Source organism: Maylandia zebra, linkage group LG9 (genome assembly GCF_041146795.1).
Source record: "Maylandia zebra isolate NMK-2024a linkage group LG9, Mzebra_GT3a, whole genome shotgun sequence".
Taxonomy (NCBI): Eukaryota; Metazoa; Chordata; class Actinopteri; order Cichliformes; family Cichlidae; genus Maylandia; species Maylandia zebra.
Window position 1 is genome coordinate 32,897,555 of NC_135175.1, and position 22,382 is coordinate 32,919,936.

The 22,382-nt window shown below is 40.7% G+C and overlaps 1 protein-coding gene across 2 annotated transcripts in view; it reads left to right on the forward strand.

The window, feature by feature from the left end:
• Positions 1 to 22,103, forward strand: part of LOC143420378 (uncharacterized) — a 37,171-nt gene extending 15,068 nt beyond the window's left edge. For both annotated transcript variants that reach the window (XM_076888432.1, XM_076888431.1), the window contains 2 exons: positions 19,032 to 19,628; positions 20,986 to 22,103. In XM_076888432.1, the coding sequence (XP_076744547.1) occupies positions 19,032 to 19,628; positions 20,986 to 21,564 (1,176 nt within the window). In that variant the 3' untranslated portion in view covers positions 21,565 to 22,103. The remainder of the gene's footprint in view (positions 1 to 19,031; positions 19,629 to 20,985) is intronic.
• The last annotated feature ends 279 nt before the right edge of the window (positions 22,104 to 22,382 follow it).

Sequence of the window (22,382 nt, forward strand, 5' to 3'; positions counted from 1 at the left end):
GATACACAATATAACCATCCCTCCCAAACAGTGGTCACAAATCAGTCCAAATGTGTGGTAGTGGGCACATCTGCCATATTGAGATAATCCATCCCACCTCACAGGTGTGCCACATCAGGATGCTGATCTGACATCATGAGTAGTGCACAGGTGTACCTCAGACTGCCCACAACAAAAGGCCACCCTGGAATGTGCAGTTTTGTCTCACAGCAAAATGCCACAGATGCCACAAGCAATGAGGGAGCGTGCAATTGGCATGCTGACAGCAGGAATGTCAACCAGATCTGTCGCCCGTGCATTGAATGTTCATTTCTCAACCATAAGCCGTCTCCACAGGCGTTTCAGAGAATATGGCAGCACATCCAACCGGCCTCACAACCGCAGACCTCGTGTAACCACACCAGCCCAGGACCTCCACATCCAGCAGGTTCACCTCCAAGATCGTCTGAGACCAGCCACCCAGACAGCTGCTGGAACAATTGGTTTGCACAACCAAACAATTTCTGCACAAACTGTCAGAAACCGTCTCAGGGACGCTCAACTGCATGCCCGTCGTCCTCATCGGGGTCTTGACCTGACTCCAGCTCGTCGCCGTAACAGACTTGTGTGGGCAAATGCTCACATTCGATGGCGTCTGGCACGTTGGAGAGGTGTGCGCTTCACGGATGAATCATGGTTCACATTGTTCAGGGCAGATGGCAGCTGAGAATGTCCCAGTTCTTGCATGGCCAGCATACTCACCGGACATGTCACCCATTGAGCATGTTCGGGATGTGCTTGACCGGCGTATACGACAGCGTGTACCAGTTCCCACGAATATCCAACAACCTCACACAGCCATTGAAGTGGAGTGGACCAACATTCCACAGGCCACAATTGACAATCTGATAGACTCCATGCGACGATGTGTTGCACTGCATGAGGCAAATGGTAGTCACACCAGATACTGACCGGTTCTGGGTCCCCAGACCCCCAATAGCGCAAAAAACTGCACATTCCAGGGTGGCCTTTTGTTGTGGGCAGTCTGAGGTACACCTGTGCACTACTCATGATGTCAGATCAGCATCCTGATGTGGCACACCTGTGAGGTGGGATGGATTATCTCAATATAGCAGATGTGCCCACTACCACACATTTGGACTGATTTGTGACCACTGTTTGGGAGGGATGGTTATATTGTGTATCTAGAATGAATTTTAGGTCTCTACGTCCATCCCATGGGGAATGGGAGCAAAAACAAAAGTGTTGCGTTTATATTTTTGTTCAGTATATATATATATATATATATATATATATATATATATATATATATATATATATATATACCGTATTTTCACGACCATAAGACGCACTGTGCTAAAAGGCGCAGTCTCAGTTATGTGTGCCGTTACTGTATTTAACACACACATAAGGCGCACTGGATCATAGGGCGCATACAAGTACCGTATGCGTATTTAAAAATAAAGCGGGAGCAAACCTGAGTTCGGTACTCACATTTTTATTACCAGTAATCATCATCATCAACAACACACAAGCATACAAGTGTGCGTATTTAAAAATAAAGCAGGAGCAAAACAAAGTTTGGTACTCACATTTTTATCATCAATCAAACCCATCGAAGTCCTCATCCTCTGTGTCTGAATTGAACAGCTGCGCTAAATCTCCATCAAACATTCCAGGTTCACTTTCTTCACTGTCAGAGTCACTTTCCGTGCCGTGCGGCTCCTCGGAAATGATGCCGGCTTTTGCGAAAGCTCGAACAACAGTGCCAGCAGACATGTTAGCCCAAGCATCTACAATCCATTCGCAAATTGTGGCGTAACTCGCCCGGCGCTGCCTTCCACTCTTTGTGCCAAGCACAACAGTAAAAGAAGACTTTTCATACCCCGTTGTGCGTATCGCTACCGTGCTGGTCCCCTTCTCCACAGTGTGACTCACTGGGATGTCAAAAGTGAGCGGGACCTCGTCCATGTTAGTGACGTGGCTGGGCTGGATGTGTTTGCTGCAATAGGAGCGGAAGATGGCCAGCTTTTCCTTATAATCCGCTGGAAGTTGCTGCGCTACCGTAGTCCTGGTCCGGATGGAAAAATGGCACCATTTCATAAAAAGTGAAAGTGAAACTGCTTTTAGCTGAATGGTGACCGTCGAAACGCTTCTCCCGCTCGTTCTTTGCTCGATGATCCACCGCTCGAGTCTTTCCTCCAACTCGGCCACACTTCACCCTTTAGCGTTCTCATGGTGTTCTCTACTACGTCCTCATTACAACACACAGGGCGCACTGCGCTATAGGGCGCGCCGTACTTTTTGAAGAAAATCTAAGACTTTTAAGTGCGCCTTATGGTCGTGAAAATACGGTACATATATATACATACACATATATATACATACATACATACATACATACATACATACATACAGTGGGGCAAAAAAGTATTTAGTCAGCCACCGATTGTGCAAGTTCCCCCACCTAAAATGATGACAGAGGTCAGTAATTTGCACCAGAGGTACACTTCAACTGTGAGAGACAGAATGTGAAAAAAAAAATCCATGAATCCACATGGTAGGATTTGTAAAGAATTTATTCGTAAATCAGGGTGGAAAATAAGTATTTGGTCAATAACAAAAATACAACTCAACACTTTGTAACATAACCTTTGTTGGCAATAACAGAGGTCAAACGTTTACTATAGGTCTTTACCAGGTTTGCACACACAGTAGCTGGTATTTTGGCCCATTCCTCCATGCAGATCTTCTCGAGAGCAGTGATGTTTGCAACACGGACTTTCAACTCCCGCCACAGATTTTCTATGGGGTTGAGGTCTGGAGACTGGCTAGGCCACTCCAGGACTTTCAAATGCTTCTTACGGAGCCACTCCTTTGTTGCCCGGGCGGTGTGTTTTGGATCATTGTCATGTTGGAAGACCCAGCCTCGTTTCATCTTCAAAGTTCTCACTGATGGAAGGAGGTTTTGGCTCAAAATCTCACGATACATGGCCCCATTCATTCTGTCCTTAACACGGATCAGTCGTCCTGTCCCCTTGGCAGAAAAACAGCCCCATAGCATGATGTTTCCACCCCCATGCTTCACAGTAGGTATGGTGTTCTTGGGATACAACTCAGTATTCGTCTTCCTCCAAACACGACAAGTTGAGTTTATACCAAAAAGTTCTACTTTGGTTTCATCTGACCACATGACATTCTCCCAATCCTCTGCTGTATCATCCATGTGCTCTCTGGCAAACTTCAGACGGGCCTGGACATGCACTGGCTTCAGCAGCGGAACACGTCTGGCACTGCGGGATTTGATTCCCTGCCGTTGTAGTGTGTTACTGATGGTGACCTTTGTTACTTTGGTCCCAGCTCTCTGCAGGTCATTCACCAGGTCCCCCCGTGTGGTTCTGGGATCTTTGCTCACCGTTCTCATGATCATTTTGACCCCACGGGATGAGATCTTGCGTGGAGCCCCAGATCGTGGGAGATTATCAGTGGTCTTGTATGTCTTCCATTTTCTGATGATTGCTCCCACAGTTGATTTTTTCACACCAAGCTGCTTGCCTATTGTAGATTCACTCTTCCCAGTCTGGTGCAGGTCTACAATACTTTTCCTGGTGTCCTTCGAAAGCTCTTTGGTCTTGGCCATGGCGGAGTTTGGAGTCTGACTGTTTGAGGCTGTGGACAGGTGTCTTTTATACAGATGATGAGTTCAAACAGGTGCCATTCATACAGGTAACGAGTGGGGGACAGAAAAGCTTCTTACAGAAGATGTTACAGGTCTGTGAGAGCCAGAGATTTTCCTTGTTTGAGGTGACCAAATACTTATTTTCCACCCTAATTTACAAATAAATTCTTTACAAATCCTACAATGTGGATTCATGGAATTTTTTTTCACATTCTGTCTCTCACAGTTGAAGTGTACCTCTGGTGCAAATTACTGACCTCTGTCATCATTTTAAGTGGGGGAACTTGCACAATCGGTGGCTGACTAAATACTTTTTTGCCCCACTGTATTATGTGGTAAGCCTTGTATGACTGCAGACGAGTCAGAACACTTACAATCGTTGTAACACCAGCTAGATAAGGTGTAGTTGATTAAGGCTAAAGGAGCATATATAAGGTCTAAAGCCAAGTGGATTGAGCATGGGGGAAAAAATAAATTTTATTTCTATAGTCTAGAGATGAAAGATTTGTTATTTAATGGCTTTTTGGATTGTTTAAAAAATGAAGAACTATCCCCAACAATGAAAACAGGATTAATAACCTTATTGCCCAAACCAAACAAAAATTTACAAGTGCTAGACAATTGGAGACCCATAACACTTTTATGTAATGATTACAAATTATTAGCCTTAGTATATGCAAATAGGATTAAGAGCATCTTAAACAAATTAATTGATGAGTGCCAATCAGCGTTTATTAAAGGAAGGCAGATTCATAATAGCATAAGATTAATATTAGATATGATTGACTACCGATCCGTTATTAATTCAGAAAGTTTAATATTATTTATTGACTGTTTTTTTTAAAGCATTTGATTCAATAGACCATAATTTTTAATTTAGATCTTTAGAACTTTTTGGATTTGGAAACAAATTTTGCAAAGTGATCAAACTGTTCTACAAGCAGATTTATAGTTATGTTTCGCTCAATCCAGGCATAACACCTAGGATAGACGTATTCCGTGGAATTCGACGGGGTTGCCCAATTTCTCCAAAATTATTTATTCTTTGCACTCAATTAATGGCCTACCTCATTGTGAACCATTCAGACATCGAAGGAATAAATATTTTTGATATTGAACTTGTTAGAGGATTTTTAAGTTTTATTGTCATGAAATGCAACTGAGTTGTACTGATAAGTGTTTACTATTTCTGCTTATGCAAACGTCTTTCTATCATGAACTCTCTGAACAGTCACATCACAACACCACAATGAGTTGTGAAAACAAGCTGTTATTGTTAGATTAAGTTCCAGAAACTGAATGTAATTAAAATTTTTTCTAAAGCTTCAGGCTTGTGTCTGAATCTAAAGAAGTGTGAACTTTTGCCACTTTATGATTGTTTGGAAAATAGCATGAGGACGATTCCAGTGAAAAATAAAGTCAAATATCTAGGCATTTATTTAAACAAAGACATCAACACTAGAGAATCAAAAAACCTAAAAGACAAAATTGATGGTATGTCCAAAACGCTAAATCATTGGTTAACAAGAGATATTACAATTTTTTCTTTTTTTTTCTTTTTTTTGTCCCATTTGGATCTTTAGCCATCAGAATTGTTGTCTTAAGGCCAAGAAAGATGCCAAGCGGATTTATTTTACCAAGTGGATCATCATGGCCTTGCCATATTGGTCCATTTGATTGACCTTTATTATAATTATGTATTTATTTTATTTTCGGTTGCTACAAACAGGACAGGCATGACTGGGGGATAGGACAGGGAGAAAGAGTGAAAGAAAGAGAGGGAGAGAAAGAAAACCAAAGGGGAGAAGAGACGGTGAGAAAGGGGGAAGAAAGAAAGAAAAACAAGCCAGAGGCCCCAGAGTACGAGGACCCGAGGAGGACCACCAAAAGGGGGGGGGAACTGTGCCACCCTCCTGGGAAGAGCCGAGTAGAGTCCCAAACGAGAGGTCACCCAGCAGCTACGGAGCAGAGGCCAGAGGGGGTTGCAGTGGCGTGCCCGCGAGCTCTGCCGGCAGCCAGCTGTGCCAGAGAGGACCGAGCTTCAGGCCCAGAGGCCAGAGGACTGAGGGCACCCCACCCCCCGGTAGGAGCCCAGCCGGGCCACAGGCGCCAGGCCCCGCCAATCGGCCACCAGGAGTGAGCCGGTACATACATGAGCGCCCAGCCCCAGTCGACAAGAACCACCAACACACCAACATCTGAGGGCATCATCCACCGGCAAGGAGTGTGGTGAGGGGAGATAGGCCTCCGTCCTTTAGAGGGCCCGAGATGTACCCAGAGAGGTTGAGTCTAAGACCCAACCTGACATATAGACACAGACGAACAGGCGCACGCGGACACAAACATGCATTCCTACCCCCATATACACAACCAAATACTCGGCACTCACCCAACGTGTAGACAGACACAAGTAGACACTGCACAGACAGTCACACTCCCCAAACATACTCTATATCCCAGGTCCAGGTGCCCCCAGAGGGGCAAGCCGCACCTAGACCCAGGAGATGTTACCCTTGTCTCTGGGGTGGAGGCAAGCGGACCACCTCCTTATCTGCAGTAGCAGGGAGGGCCCGCATCCCAGACCCCAATCTGACGGCCAGCACCTCCTCCCAGCCCCCCAGCCCTGATGGCTAACAGAAGCGGGGTGAGTGAAGACCCCAAAACCTCCCTACGCCCGCTCATATGTAGTGTTGCTGTGTGCTGTTCTAAAGTGCCTTTAAAACACAGGAGAGCACATCCCGGACCCACCCAGGGGCAGCCAGGCTACCAGGCCAGTAACCAACGTCCGCCAGCACAGACCCTGCCCCATCTCCGCTGTACGCAGCCACAAGAAAAACACCATCTAAGAGCCACCAGAGCCCCTAACCAGGTCATGGCCACATCCCCCGGGTTAGGCCCTCCAGGGAAAACGTCCCTAGGGACTCCCCAGACGTCCTAAGGCCGTCCCTACCCCCATATCAACTACAATAGCGAAGGCAGGACCAAACCATGACACCCCACCCCCACTAGGTGATGGAGCCCAAAGGGATTGATCAAATGTGATGGCAGAGGCTGTATCAAGACGAATGTGATCTATTAGAGGGTTTTTATATTGGTTACAATTAAGATTATTTTTATTTTTCCAGTTAATGAGGACCATTTTCTTTGCAATGCATAGGGCCGTAAAAACAACGTGTTTATTTCTGCAGTGACCTCATCCAAGTTGCCCAGCAAGCATACTAAAGGGGAGGCTGGAATGTTACATTTCAGACACTTTGATAAGTCTTCACATATCTCACGCCAAAACTTCTGAACTGGTGGACAGAACCAAAGAGCGTGGATGTAATTGTCCGGTGTATTTGCTGTGCAGTGTGAGCAGTTGTTGGAAGGCGTATAGCCCATCTTGAACATCCTATGACCAGTATAGTGCACTCTGTGTAATATTTTGTATTGTATTAATTGCAAACTGGGATTTCTGATCCATTGAAAGGTTTTTAAGCATATCTGAGACCAAAGGTTTGGGTCTAAGCTGATTGATAAATCTGCTTCCCATTTTGCAATAGGAAGGGATATTGATTCATCTATTTTAGAAAGTGTTCTGTATATTTTAGACAATAATTTGGGGGGTTTTAGACTAAAAAAATTGTACCACACTTGGTGGTGTTTGTAATTCAGCTTCACTGGGATTAAATTTCTTTTTTACTATGGGTTTAATTTGTTGATAATCCAAAAATCGTTTCTTGTTGATCCCATATTTTGTCTGTCAAACGAAATAAAGTCTGTTCCTTCCAATATATGTTCCAAGTATTTAATTCCTTTGCAACTCCAATCTGGAAAGTTTATCATATTATTGTTTTGTAATATGTCCGGATTGTTCCAGATAGGTGTACGTTTGCATGGGATTAATGAAGACTGTCATTTTTAGAAACTCCCACCATGCTGTCAGAGAAGAGCTGATGCTGACGCTTTTGAAGCATTCATGTCGTTGGATGTTTGAGATTTCTAGGTTATTACAGTGTTCTACATCTATCCAAGGTTCATCTAAGAGGGTGTGTTTAAACCATCTAGAGATGAACTGAAGCCTGTTGGCTAAAAACTAGTGATTAAAGTTAGGCAGATCTAATCCTCCTTTATCCTTGGTCTTTTTCAGTGTTTTTAAGATGATACGTGGGGGTTTATCTTTCCAAAGGAATTTAGAAATATACGAGTCTAGAGATCTGAACCAATCTTGTGATGGCTTATTTGGGATCATTGAAAATAAATAGTTTATTTTTGGCAAGACCATCATTTTTATAGCAGCGACCCTTCCCATGAGTAATATGGGTAAAGATTTCCATCTAGCCAGATTGCCTTCTACTGTCTTTAAAAGTGGGATGTGGTTTAATTTAGTTAATTCTGAAAGCTTAGGAGAGACATTAATACCTAAATATTTTATATTTCCAGATTGCAGTGGGGAAGGAGAGGAATTATGGAAGGAGCAATTAATCGGAAGAACTGTAGATTTTGACCAGTTAATTGAATAATCTGAGACACTTGAGGAAGAATTTATTAATGCAATTACCCCAGAGAGATTGGTTTGTGAATTTTGGAGAAAAAGTAACACATCATCTGCATAAAGGCTGATTTTATGTTCTACATTCTTACATTTTCTGCCCTAAATTGTTGTAGCCTGTCTAATTGCTGCTGCTAGTGGCTCAATAAAAATAGCAAACAGTGAAGGGGAGAGTGGGCATCCCTGTCTGGTGCCCCTCAGGAGACAGAAGCTGGAGGATGTTTGGTCATTTGTTCTGACACAAGCTGTTGGGGAATTATATAATATTTTTAACCAGTTTATGAAAGAGGATCCAAACCCAAATTTGTGTAAAGTTGCAAATAGAAATTTCCAGTTAACTCTGTCAAATGCTTTTTCTGCATCTAAAGAAAATATTACGGTTTCAATGTTTTTACTGCATGAGTAGTCTATTAAATTAAGTAATCTACGTGTATTTGTTGATGAGTGCCTACCTTTTATAAAACCAGTTTGGTCAGGATAAATTAAAAGGGGGGTTATTTTCTCTAATCTTTTTGAGAGAGCTTTGCAGATTATTTTAAGGTCTACATTAATAAGGGATATTGGACGATAGCTTGAAGGAAATACAGGGTCTTTGCCTGGTTTTAGTAAGAGACTGATATTTGCAGAGTTCATATTTGGTGGTAGTCTACCATTTTCTTTGATTTCCTGCAACATCTTGTGAAAAACTGGTGCCAGAATCGTCCAGAATTCTTTGTAAAAATCTGTTGAAAAGCCGTCTGGACCTGGAGCCTTATTATTGGGCATACTTATCAGAGCTTCCTGGAGTTCACCTGGTGTCAGTGGCGAGTCCAGTGCCATTGCTTGGGTGTCTAATAATTTTGGAAGAGTTATGTTGTCGAGAACTTGATCAATTTCATTTTTAGATGGGTTTATTTGTGGTGTATATAAAGTTTCATAGAAATCCCTAAAAAATTTGTTTATTTTTTTAAGATCATATATTGTATTCCCAGATAAATCTTTAACAGCACATATAATGTTTTTTTCTTTATTGATTTTTAACTGGTTAGCAAGAAATTGTCCGGATTTGTTACCGTGTTCATAATTTTGCAGGCGAAGTCTTTGTACTAAGAATTTAGTCTTTTTATTAATAATTTCATTTAATTCTAGTTTTGTCTCGCGTATTTTGTTTAATATTTCTTGATCTTGGTGTGACACATAGGCTTTTTCTAAGAATTTGATGTTTTTTTCTAGTTCCTGAATATTTTTGTTTTCTTCTTTCTTCTTATGTGATGAGAAAGAGATTGTTTTACCTCTCATCACGGCTTTCCCTGCTTCCCAGAGGACAGATGCTGATGTTCCAGGTATGTCATTAAAGCCTAAATATAGAGTCCACTCCTTTTTAAAGTATTTGATAAACTCTTTGTCTTTGAGCAGTGATGTATTAAATCTCCAGTTTTTACTTGGCGTAGTATTATTCATCTGTATTAGTGTTAAAGATACAGGACCATGATCACTGACAGCTATAGGACGAATCTCAGTGTCTGAAATGACTAGAAAATAATCCAGACGAGAGTAGGAGTGATGGACATGTGAGAAGAAAGAATATTCCTTACTGTTGGGGTGAAGGGAGCGCCATGCATCACAAAGACCAAAGTCGCTCATATACTGTTTGATTATATTTGTGGACTGCCAATTACGCTGAGTTCCTGCTGTATTGAGCCTATCCATTTCTTCATTTAGTCCCAGGTTGAGGTCTCCCCCAAGAACAAGTGTGCAATCTAGGTGTTCGGAGAGTGTACTAAAAAAAAAAACGTGGCAGAATGAGGGGTTATCAACATTTGGACCATATATACTTACAATACCTAGCTTTTGGTTAAGTATAGATAGTTTGACGATTAGGAATCTGCCCTCTGGATCTATAACTGTATCGAGTACTGTGAAATTAATATTTTTATGCATTAGAATTGCTACTCCTCTTTGTCTAGAATTATAACAGGCTGAGAACAGATTAGGAAACTCAGGCGTTTTAAGTTTATTCAAACCTGGGACAGGCATGTGGGTCTCTTGTAATAAAAAAACGTCTGCCTGTAATTTTTTAAGTTGGTTAAGTATTTTTAACCTTTTTTCCCTAGAGCCAGCTCCATGCACATTACATGTGACAAATCTTAGCGTGCCCATAGTTGTGTGTTTGTGGCTAATGATGTACGCTGTGTGTCTCGCTTAGACGGGTGAGGAAAATGGAAAGACATAATTTTTTTGTAAATAAAGAGAAGAAAATGCGCGGCGAGAAGCTCCATAGGTCTGACTATGTGTGTGCATAATAACTAAAATGAGCAAATGTGTGCATGTGTCCTATATCTGTGTGCGCTGTGTGGCTGTTGTAAATGTGTTGCCTTTAAACGCATGTGTGTGCGTGATCGTGCAGAGTGAGCATGTAGAAATAGACAGTGTTGTTTGTGGATGGATAGGGAAACAGGTGATCGACATAGTGATAGAAAAGAGAAGCAAATAAACCAAAGAGCAAGAGAGAGAGAGGGAAAAAGAGATAGAAACGGAAACATTCCAATTAAGGCATTGGCGGAGAGTGACGTTATACTAAATTAGCAAGCTGATATTACATAGTTAAGCAAAAGTTAATACAAGAGAGTGTGAGTGAAGAGAATAGTGCAGCGGATTCTTATTTGGTGTGCAGTCAATACAGCCATGGAGTGGTGCCGGGGTCGCGGTAGAGTTGTCCGTCCACGTAGAGCCGGTCCACGGCGATGACAGCCCGGGAGCCTTTCTGGATAAAACTACGTCGGACTGGGAAGAGGACCCTGCGTCGTTCCAGGATCTCTCTGGGGAACTGATCGTTCATGCTGAAATCCGTTCCTCACAATTTTTGGACGCAATCTGTTATCCAAATCAGAGGGCGTCTCAAAGATGGTTTATCCAGCTTACTCATTATACATTACCCCGAAAAGCATTAAAAAGATTAACTCTATAATCTATCAATTCATTTGGCGCAATAAAACACATTACATTAAAAAATCACAACTCGTCAAAGATTACGCTAAAGGTGGTATAAAGACAATTGATTTTCAATTAATGGTTGGAGTATTTAAAATAAACTGGATAAAAGCCTTCCTCTTGAAACCTGACTCCATATGGTTCCATATCCCAAAAAATATTTTCAAAAAGGTGGGAGGGTTGGATTTTCTCCTGAAATGTGATTTTGATATATTGAAGTTGCCTGTGAAACTGTCAGAATATCATAAGCAGGTCTTGTCTTATTGGAAGAAGGTTTTTGCCCATAACTTTTCACCACATTGCTCCACCTTGTGGAATAACAGGACCATTACAATTAATAGGAAGTCATTGTTCATTAAAGAGTGGTATGAAAAAAACATAATCTTTATAACAGATTTACTTGATGAAAAGGGACAGTTTCTCTCAGTGGGTGTTTTTAATGCAAAGTTTAACATTCAGTGTTCCCTTAGAGAATATGACAAGGTTTGTAAGGCGATCCCCTTACCTCTGTTGAGTTTGATACAAGGCTATTTATATTACTCTAAGGGACAAATTAGTTTACCTTCTCTACAGCTAAATCAGATTCCTTTGACTGATAAAAACTGTAATAATAAAACCATAAACAAAATATTTAAAAATGAATTATTTCACGATTTTAACAGTAACACAAAATTAAAAGGGAGTAACGTTAAAATAACGAACAAATATACACATGTTTTAAGTTGGCCTATCCCCCCCAAAGTCAAAGAAATGCAATTTAAAATAATTAATGGATATTACCCAGCAGCTGAAATGCTTAGAAAAAGGTTTGGGTTTGAGGTAGAGCCATGTGGATTTTGTTCACAAAATGTGGAAAGTATTGATCATTTGTTTTTTTCCTGCTCAGTAACAACTGACTTTTGGCAAGATCTAGTAGACTGGTTGAGTATAAGAATAGATGGGATGACCCCACTGACTCTAACACAAGTTTTATATAATAATGGTGATCCATCTAAGGAACTGTCCATGCTACACAAGGTGGTGATAATTATGGGCAAATACCACATACACAAATGCAAATGGAAAAGTAAAAGACCTTCCCTAACTGTATTGAAAATTGAATTAAAATCTTTTTTGTCATCTTTAGAATTACTGAGGGATTCATGTAAAGAGGCTGCTTTGATATGCGACAATGGGACTCAATCTCTATCCTTTTAATGATTGTGTTTTTGGTGTACTAAGTAAGCCACATGTATGTTAAAGTGTTCGCAGAAAGGAAACTGTTATATGTCATAAAAATGGCCTTCATATATTTATGTATATGTATATATGTGGGTTTTTTTTTTCCTATTTCGTTTGGTTTCTTATTCAACCTTTTCAAGATGTTGTTGCACTAATTTTGTCTCCCAACGAGAGATTGTAATATGTGCATAAATTTAATTAAAGTATGAAAAAAAAAAACACGTGTAGTTTCATCAGCCAGATGAAGTGTTTACTGACAATTGACAGTGATAGCGCACATCATCATCACTATTCCAGCAATCCTCTCCTCACAGACAAGCATAAACACACTCGACTATCGCTAAATCAGATTTAACACACGTTTGTAATGACGATAATTCAGTTTATAATAGGGTTTATTCGCACGGTCAGCAGGTGGCGGTATCCTCGTACACTGGGGAGTAAACTGCCATTAAACGAACAAAAGAAGAAGAAAACATCTGCACATGCGCGGTACGGATCGGGTAGACCCGATTTGTACGGTCAGACTTTACACATGCGCAGTAAGGATCGGAGAGTCCTGATCCGTAACGTTCTTTTTATTTTTCGTTTTTGTCTACATTGTACTGAAATGCTTCATTATTGCAAACATTTTAAGATATACTTGTTATTCTTAACATCTTAACAGATACTCTGACCCATAACTATCGAAAAACGCTACGACCGGAAGTAGAAACCTTTTGCGCATGCGGGGTACCGATCGGGTTTCCGGTACGGATCGGGTTTTTTGTTTTTTGTTTTTTTTTTTTAAATTAAACTTTATTTACAAACAACAGTTTAACATACAAGGCACCATCATTAATCCGATTATGTTACATCCTCGGTTGAGCATTATAGCAAAACAAACAAACAAACAAAACGAACAAAAAAAAACCAAAAACAACAACAATAAGCACAAAGTTAAAAGAGTTAGCACAAAAATAAAGAACAGTCATTGAAGGATTCGAACCAAAGGCAAAAACTAACGTGCAAAAAAAGGGCAGTCGTGATTATAAAATAGGGAGTTTTTTGTTTTTTTTAACATAGGTTAAACTCTTTAAATAAAACAACAAGTTTATGGGCTTTCTTGTTATTCACAAGTTTCAGCGATTTAGCCCAGAGTCTAAAGTCATTCAGCCATCTGTTTATACATGGTTTAGCTTTAAAGTATCTGCATTTGTGAATAAAATTTTTTCCCATTAACAAAATCGTCCTAATCAACAGGTCAAAATCTGAATTCTCAGCAAGTATTCCAAATTTTATTACTGTCACCGTCAAATGTGGTAACTGAATTCTCCTGGACTGCAGCCAGCTCCACATGTCAGTCCAGAAGGAGTGCACTGATTCACAGTTGAAAAACAAGTGATCCAGACTTTCAATATCATTTTCACAAAATGTGCAGGCGTTCACATCTAAATTAAATTTCCGTCTTAAGAATTCATTGGTTGGATAAACCTCATTAATGATTTTAAAGTGAACGGTACGAATCGGGTAGTGACAGTGACAACTCAGACGGAGCTACCGTTTCTTCCTAAGCGAGTAAAAGAGTGAATTTGGATGATAAAACAAACTAAACCACCGTTTGGATCGATATCTGCATCGATCTGCCCACCCTTGTCTCCTGGATCGTAGCCGAGATCAGCGTGAACCACGTGGGTCTCTGCTCCCTGATCTGTTTCCTGTGTTTGGAAAGAGTTGCAGCTTCATCGCGGAGTTTCTCTCGGTTTGTGGGCTCATCTAAAGGTAAGCACCGAGCTAACTTTACTGTGAGTTCAGTTCATGTTGAGTTTAGCTCCTGAATGAGGTCTTCTGCTGCTCTCCTCGGTGTCTGTTCACAGTTTATTGTGAACACGTTGAGAGAAGAGTGAGAGAGTGTTTGGAGAAAAACACCAACTAATCATTAGCTCAGCATGCTGGGAGAAGTTGGAGCAGAAAAGTCTTTTCATTGTCCCTGCAGCTGTTTTTCTGCCTGCACCAAACCTCTACAGCCTCATTTCTATTTGAAGTGATAACAGGAAATGGATGAGAGCGATCTGCTGCAGTATCAGGGTCACAATAAACTTTATTGTCCAGCTGCTGTGGATGAACACATGAGAGGAAGTGAACTCCTACAAAGTCTCACTTTAATGAGTGTGGCTGCTGTAAAGTGATGCACAGGAAGATGTTAACAAAAACTAATGAAACAGAGATGAAAGTAAACAGTGTTCATATTTGAAAGCACAGAGAATAAAAATATATTGTGGTGGTGTTAATTTCTCCCAATTCTTTCGATCTTTGGGCTGAAGGAAGGACAATACTCGGTGTATAAATGCTCAATCAACAATTACTTTATTACATACAGTTCAACACCTTTGAGCACAAACCATCCGGATGGGGAGACATGCATGCAGAGGGTCACAGCAAATCTCCAACTGGTGGAGGGTTACTCAAGCTCTTATAGCCTCTAGTGGCCCCCACCAAGTCGTAAAAGCCTAAACATTCACATTCTTTCTCTCTCTCAGTGAGTTATGACCTGTTTATCTGCTTCCAACAAGGGGTGAAGCTCCTGTGGAATGTGCTTTGTGCTCTCTGCACAAGGTATTCTCTTCTTAACTCAGCAGTATGAAATGTCATGAGACAGTGTAGCTCATTCACAGTAAATCAACAGTATAGGATAATACAAACCTATCTGATAAATCTAGTGATTCTCACATTCTTTTTAATTCAGCAGTATAATGCAAACTAGAACTACAGCTACATACTAATTATACTCTCTATAATAAGAAGTATGATGCTGCTTACAGCAGTATAATGATTCACTCATTTCGATTACAGGCATAGGATAACATATGATAGAATAATAATCTCACAGTGGTTAATGTGCAGCTCTTGGTGATTTGGGAGAATCATGTTTTTAATCATGTTGTGGATTGAATGTTGGGTTTTGTTTTATTTTGTCTACAGAAGTTTTTCCCACTTGTGATCGTTCAGATTGATCTGTTGGGTTGACTTGAATCATGTGAAGGTTTAAAGCTGCACTTCCCCCAAAAAGAATAAAGTATAATCGTGAAGAATGTAAAAATGTCTTCCTGTGTCAAACACAGCTGCAGTCAAAGCAGGAAGGAAAGCACTGAAACCACTGATCAAAGCTCATTAATCAAAGACTGCTGATCAATGGCCATGATTACCATTCACAGAGAGTGAGTCGCTGCAATCACAGCATTTGATCAATGAGCTTTAATCATTGGTTGTTGGGGAATGGTGGAGGTGGTGGGACTGGGGGGCTGAAGGTGTGGAAAGTGTGGGGTGGGGGAGTAACAGGTCTGTCCCTGTTTGTGGAAACCACAGGAGGAGCTGTTCAGGCTGTTGCTGGGTGTGAATTGTTGATGGAGTCTTTAAACTTGTAGTTGCTGTTTTCCAGACTGAAGCAGAGTCGTTAGCTGAAAACTGGTTTTAGAGGTTCATTCAGGACACCTTCTCAGGCTCTTACAGCCTTACCTGTATCATAACAAAGTGTATAAACCCCAATCCACCTTTAACATGGTCCTTCTCCCAAACCTTCAAATAGGACTTTCTGGCCCTGTCATAGTAAAGGGCTGCTTCGAATATTAGAGCCAATGTCACAAAGTTCCTCCTGAAGTATAAGTGAGTGAGAGAGTTTCCTCACTTTGCAGCACAACACGTCTCACAAGATTTCTACAAGCAATCAGAGTGAAATTTGTACTTTGTGTTGTCAGATGAACATATGAGACACTTTGACTCTTCAGTGCAGTGTGGAGCCTAACAAAGATCTGTTTTGTGTCCCAGCTGATCAGCAGGAGGAGAAGAGTCTGACGGAGCAGCAGAGGAACATTTTCAGCCATCTGGACTCAGCTGAGTCACTACAGAGGAAACAATGAGCTCAACACAGGAGGTGAGGAAAATATCACAGTTTCACCAAATACTCAGTCACGTCTAAAACTCTCATCCTCCCAACCTGTTATATGACTGTGTTGTATATTATGTTGTTTTTTAGAGACCACAGCACATGTTAAAATCAGGAAGGTTTATTCATCAACATTATTAATAATCAAATGGACATTTGTCAGAGTTTTACCCCTGATACTGCTGGATAAACAGAAACTCACTCAGGAACGAGGTCACACAGAGCTCAAGTTTTCACTCGTGAGGGGGAAGCAGTTGTCTCCAACCCACTTCAACTTGCTTTTCCCCCTGCAGGTTGTTTTTATTGGTTACACACATGAATATTCATAAAGCTTGTTGCTGTATTACCTATGAGAAACTACTATAACTGGTTACGAAGTGATTGTGCTGTGCAAGCGTGATTATACATTGTGTGTGGTTATATGATGAGAGTGCAGCTCTCCCAGATTGTTGTTGGTAGAATCTGTTCTTCTCAAGGCTGCTTGTTCCCCTTATCAATGTCATGCATGTAGTCATATGCGTAGGTTACCTAGATAGCAAACAGAAGCATTCTAGCTTTCTAAATGGCATTGTGTAGCTTTTTAAAGGGCAACCTACAACACATACATTAAACCTAACAGTTTTTTCATCACCCCAAAAAATACACGTTCAAAGCACCACAACAGCAGCCCGATATCAGACAGAAGCTCTCAGCTGAGCTCTGTAGAGTGGGCAATTATAATGAAGCTCTATATTATAATTTGTAGATTCAAGCTGCTCTTCATATTTTTGGCCAGCAGATGTCACCAAAGAGGACTGTGTTGAAAAGCTTTGAGTAATGAACCTTTTTCAATACAAGCTTCAGTGTTTCAGAAAGCTTCATTTGGCCATCACTGATATAAATAATATTATAGAAATGATCAGAGGAGGCAAAAGTACATTTACTCTATACTTAAGTGGAAGTACAGATGCTCTATTGACGACTCTGCAATAGTCGGTCTCATCACTGATGGGGATGACAAGGAGTACAGAGAACTGACCAAAGGTTTTGTTGACTGGTGCCAGCAGAACTACCTCCAGATCAACACTAGTAAAACCAAGGAGCTGGTGGTAGACTTCCGCAGGCACAAACATCCCCCACTGCAACCACTCAACATTCAAGGTATGGACATTGAGACTGTGGACAGCTACGGGTACCTTGGTGTTCATCTGAACAATAAACTGGACAGGTCTCATAATTCAGACGCCCTCTACAGGAAAGGGCAGAGCTCTGTTCTAGGATGCCCTCTGGACCCAGTAGTGGTGGTGAGTGACAGGAGAATGGTGGCTAAGCTGTCATCCCTGTTGGACAACATCTCCCACCCCATGCAGGAGACTCTGACGGCACTGAGCAGCTCCTTCAGTGGCTGCGGCACCTACGATGTGGGACGGAGAGATTTCGCAGGTCTTTCCTCCCCACTGCTGTCAGACTCCACAAGAAAGACTTTTGCAGCTGATTTGCAGCAGTTGTACTTTTGTATTTTCTTATTCAGTTGTATATAGCATTTGTATTCTATTTTATTCTATTCTATTATTCTATTGTATTTTATTTCATTTTATTGCATTCCAGTGTTTTCTAATTTCTGCTACATAACTTTGCACTTTTGCTGTAACGAAACAAATTTCCCACCTGTGGGACTAATAAAGGTCATCTTATCTTATCTAACTGTGACATGAGCACCACAGTCACTGTGCACCTGTCACACACTGTTCTTTACTTTAAATCCATCACAGTTCAGCAAACTAACCTGTTTATCCTGCACTAACCTGCAGAGGATCTTCATGCAGTCTTTAAATAACACAGTTAATCTGCCTCAGATTGTTTTGCAGCATCTTTCACAACCTGAAAAAACATAATGTCACATGTACAGACCCAATATCTGATTTCAACACATGAGGACTTACATGTAAGCTTTAATCTGCAGTTGATCAAATCCCACTGAGCAGTCCTTCCCTTTAAATCTAACCTCTCTTTTTCCTCTCCTGTCCTGTGTGTCTTATCTTTCTCCATCTCTGAGTGAAGTTAGCTCTCTTTCTTTTCTCTCCCTGTGATGTACAGCAGCTGGACCTTTAGCCAGCAACACACTGTGAGACAAACTGCACACAAACAGTTTGTGTGTTTGCTGATGTTTGTTGATAGAAACGCTGCATTTGAAATTACCTGTTTGTTCAGGTGCTGTGCAAAAAAGAAGGAAGAACAACGTCTCACTTTAACTCCTGACTATGACTCACAGTTTTGCCTCTTTCATCTCTTTTTATGTTTCATACCCTGGTGATTAGTACACGATCAGGATTGTCTTTCATGTGTTACTTTTCAGGCTCAAATCAGTTTGATATTTGATGCCCTTAGTGATGAAATAACTCCCCTCAAATTCCTAAAAACAAAAGTAAAAAATCTGTTTTGTAAATGCAACAAAATACAGATTTGTTTTGTAATGTGGGGAGTAAAAGTAAGGAAAATAAGGAAAAAATATTTTAAAGTGTTTAAACATTCATAAATTATTTTTAACACCAGGTTGGATGTAATGTGTTAGAACTACCAGCAGGTGGGGATAAGAGACCTTTAAGGTGTTTGGTGCCACGCTCCACCTTCAGGTTTAAAACTAGTGTTAATGGAGGGAGTTTGAAGGTTGAGTTTGTTCCACGACTGCATTTCACTCACTGCCTCTGTTTGTATCTCTGTCACTGCAGGACCAACATGGAGCGAGAAGTCAGCGCTCTCAGGAGGCCGACAAACCTCACAGAAGAAAGGGAGAGAAAACATACACCTGTGATGAGTGTGGGAAGGATTTTACTGAGAAGTCTACACTAAAACGTCATCAGGTCATCCACACTGGAGAGAAACCGTTCAGCTGTGAGTTGTGTGGAAAGTCTTTTTCCTGGAAGCGTTCCCTGAAAAATCACCAACTCATCCACAGTGGAGTTAAAGCGTACAGCTGTGATCAGTGTGGCAGAGCTTTTACTCACAGTAGCAGCTTACAGAATCATCTAGTTACCCACTCTGGAATTAAGGCATACAGCTGTGACTTTTGTGGAAAAACCTTCAGCCAGATAGAGAGCCGAAATATACACCTACGCATTCACACTGGACATGTTGTGTACTGCTGTGATCAGTGTGGCAAACAGTTTATAACCAACACGCATTTACAACAACACATGTTGACCCACTCGGAGGAGAGACCTTATAAATGTGACCTGTGTGAGAAGACTTTTAAAGCTCCACATCACCTGAGACGACACCAACAGATCCACACCAGAAAGAGACTCTCCAAGTGCAGTTACTGTGAGGTATGTATTTATATTTTTATCTTGTCATTTTAGCCTGACTGTTTGGAACAACTCTGCTCATTAAACTGTGTTAGCATGTTAGCAATTCTACTGCATGGAAAAGCAGCTCTGAGTGATTATTCAAATTTACATTTCAGTTATGATTTTTGTTTACACGATCATGAAAAACTAAAAGTGCTGAAAATTGATAATTCATGTGTTATTTAACGTTTCCTGGTATATCATAACATGGTTTTTATTTCCGCATAGATGGCATTTTGTTTACAGCGGCTCGTTCCTCTGTCAGGTGTACATGGAATAAAATAAAACACAAATGAAAATAAGTACAAAACCAAACATTCAGTAATCTTCTATTATGGTTAACAAAGTTGTATCGGTTTTGTAATATTGTAGCAGTAGTATCATTGCTTGTTTTTAACTTTAGTACTTTTAGACACTAGTGTTAAAATACTAATTTAATGTTATAATTGCAGTGTCATGGGGGTAGTAGTGTTTTTGTTGTCCCAGTCAGCTGAGTGCTTTAAATGCACAGTTACAGTGTCATTAATGCAGTATTGTCAGAATCAGAATTTATTGATCCTACGGGAAATTATGTTGGTTACAGTGCTCCAGTACAAGCAGTAGCAAAAACAGACAACACAAGAAGAAAGAAATAGCACAATATACACACACACACACACTATTGCCACAAGCAGGAATGACTTTCTGTGCCATTCAGGGGTGCTCTTTGGTAATGTCAGTCTCTCATTGAACGTGCTCCTGTGGCTAGCAAGCATGTCATGGAGTAGGTGGGAGGAATTATCAATTCAATTTCAATTAGATTAATCAGATATTAATAACACATATGATTCAGTGCAGAGAGATCTATTAATATATAGTGAGTGAGAAAGGGGACTGGAAGGGGAAAACGCAATGCATTATGGGAATCCAACATTGTCTTTATCCTGGATAACATTCACCTCTCCGACACTACCCTAAGGGAGTCCAGCTCCATCCCAACAACATTGCTGGCCTTGCAGCAACTGTAACATGCGCTGGTTGGCGCATGCACACAATTTTTTTTTTTTTAATTTTAAATTAGTATTATTGCAGTGTTACATTAGTAGTTGGTAGCCTTTAAATTACCCTGAAAATATTAGTGTGGTAGTACTTCAGTGTAACTCAGATGTTACTGTAACATGAAATAAGTATTACTGTAGTATTATGGTGGTAGTATTGTAGTTATTGCAGCCCAGTAAACTGAGCATGTTAACTGAAACAGTAATTGAACGTCTGCAGAGATGTTCTTTAGTTCAGGCAACGTTCAGGATAAAAATGTTGAAGGACTGACTTACACTGTCTTTGTGTCTTTGTTTAGAAGCAGAGCGACACAGATGGATCCAGTTCTCAACCCTGTCATCACTGTGGTGGTGGGAAAGACTTTTTTTGCGACCTTTGTGGAAAAACTTACATTCGAAAAGACGGGCTTCAAGAACATCAGCGTAAACACACTGGAGATAAAATGATAAAATGCAAAGAATGTGGGAGAAGCTTCACCAGATTAAGGGACTTAAAACATCATGAACTGATTCACAGTGGGGTTAAAAAGCACCTCTGTGATCAGTGTGGGTCATCCTTCATCACTGCAGGCAACCTTAAAACACACAAACGAGTCCACACAGGAGAGAAACCGTACAAGTGCAGATACTGTGACAAAAGCTTCTCACAATCAGCTAATCGTAACTATCCTGAACGTGCACACATGGAAGGAAACTACAGCTGTGACCAGTGTGACAAGAGCTTCAGGAATCTCAGTTCATACTCCAGACACAAACGATCCCACGTTACTAATAAACTGTTTCACTGTTACCAATGTGCCACCACATTCACTAAATTATCTGCTCTGTGCAAACATCAGCGTGATCACTCAGGGCTGAAATCACTCCCATCACTGTGAATCTGCAGAGACAGAAAGATCCTCTTCTAGTTTCAGTGTCAGAGTTAAAACCCTTGAGATCAGGCTCCAAAGAGTTCATCAAAGCTATCCAAGTTACATGGTTTATTAAAATAATCACATTACAGCATTTACATTCATGTTAGACTACTTTTAATTAACTGCTTTAGCCCACAATGAAAAAAAAAACCCATTTTGTTCATGACCTGTGTAGGATCATGAACAAAACTAACTCGGGATCTCGCAAAAGTTTCATACATCTCCGAAAACATCGGAGCACTTTTGCAAGTATGTGATGTCTTGTAAACCGAGCAGATATCTGACGTTTGCACAACTACATTCACGCCTCAAAATATCTTAAAAGTGTATTTTCTGACCCAGAAAGAGTAATATTACAACTAAGTAGTTGCTGCCATTGTTGGAATTCAACTTTTGTTGAAACGTTTCTGAAAGGTTGCAGATCTGGAACCACTCTTTCCTCTGGCAGGTCTGCCATCTGTTGTTGGCTGGGTTTTCCTCCATTCAGTTTACAGAATAAACATTTTGCACAGTTGAAACTCCATTTGTTATCCGAAACTTTCTTTCTAAAACAATATCTGGGAAACATGCTCTTTGGCCATTCTTCTCGAGAATCTCATTTGCCTTTGTTCTCTATTTTTCTCTCAGTTTAAATGAAAAAGTTTGAATCAGAAATTTAATGTTAGCTGGCATGCTTAACTCCTGCAAATACTGCAGTTCCTCCATAGCATTTCAACACTCCTGACTATATAGTCAAGTCCAGTCAAGTCAAATGTATTTATATAGCACATTGAAAACAGCAA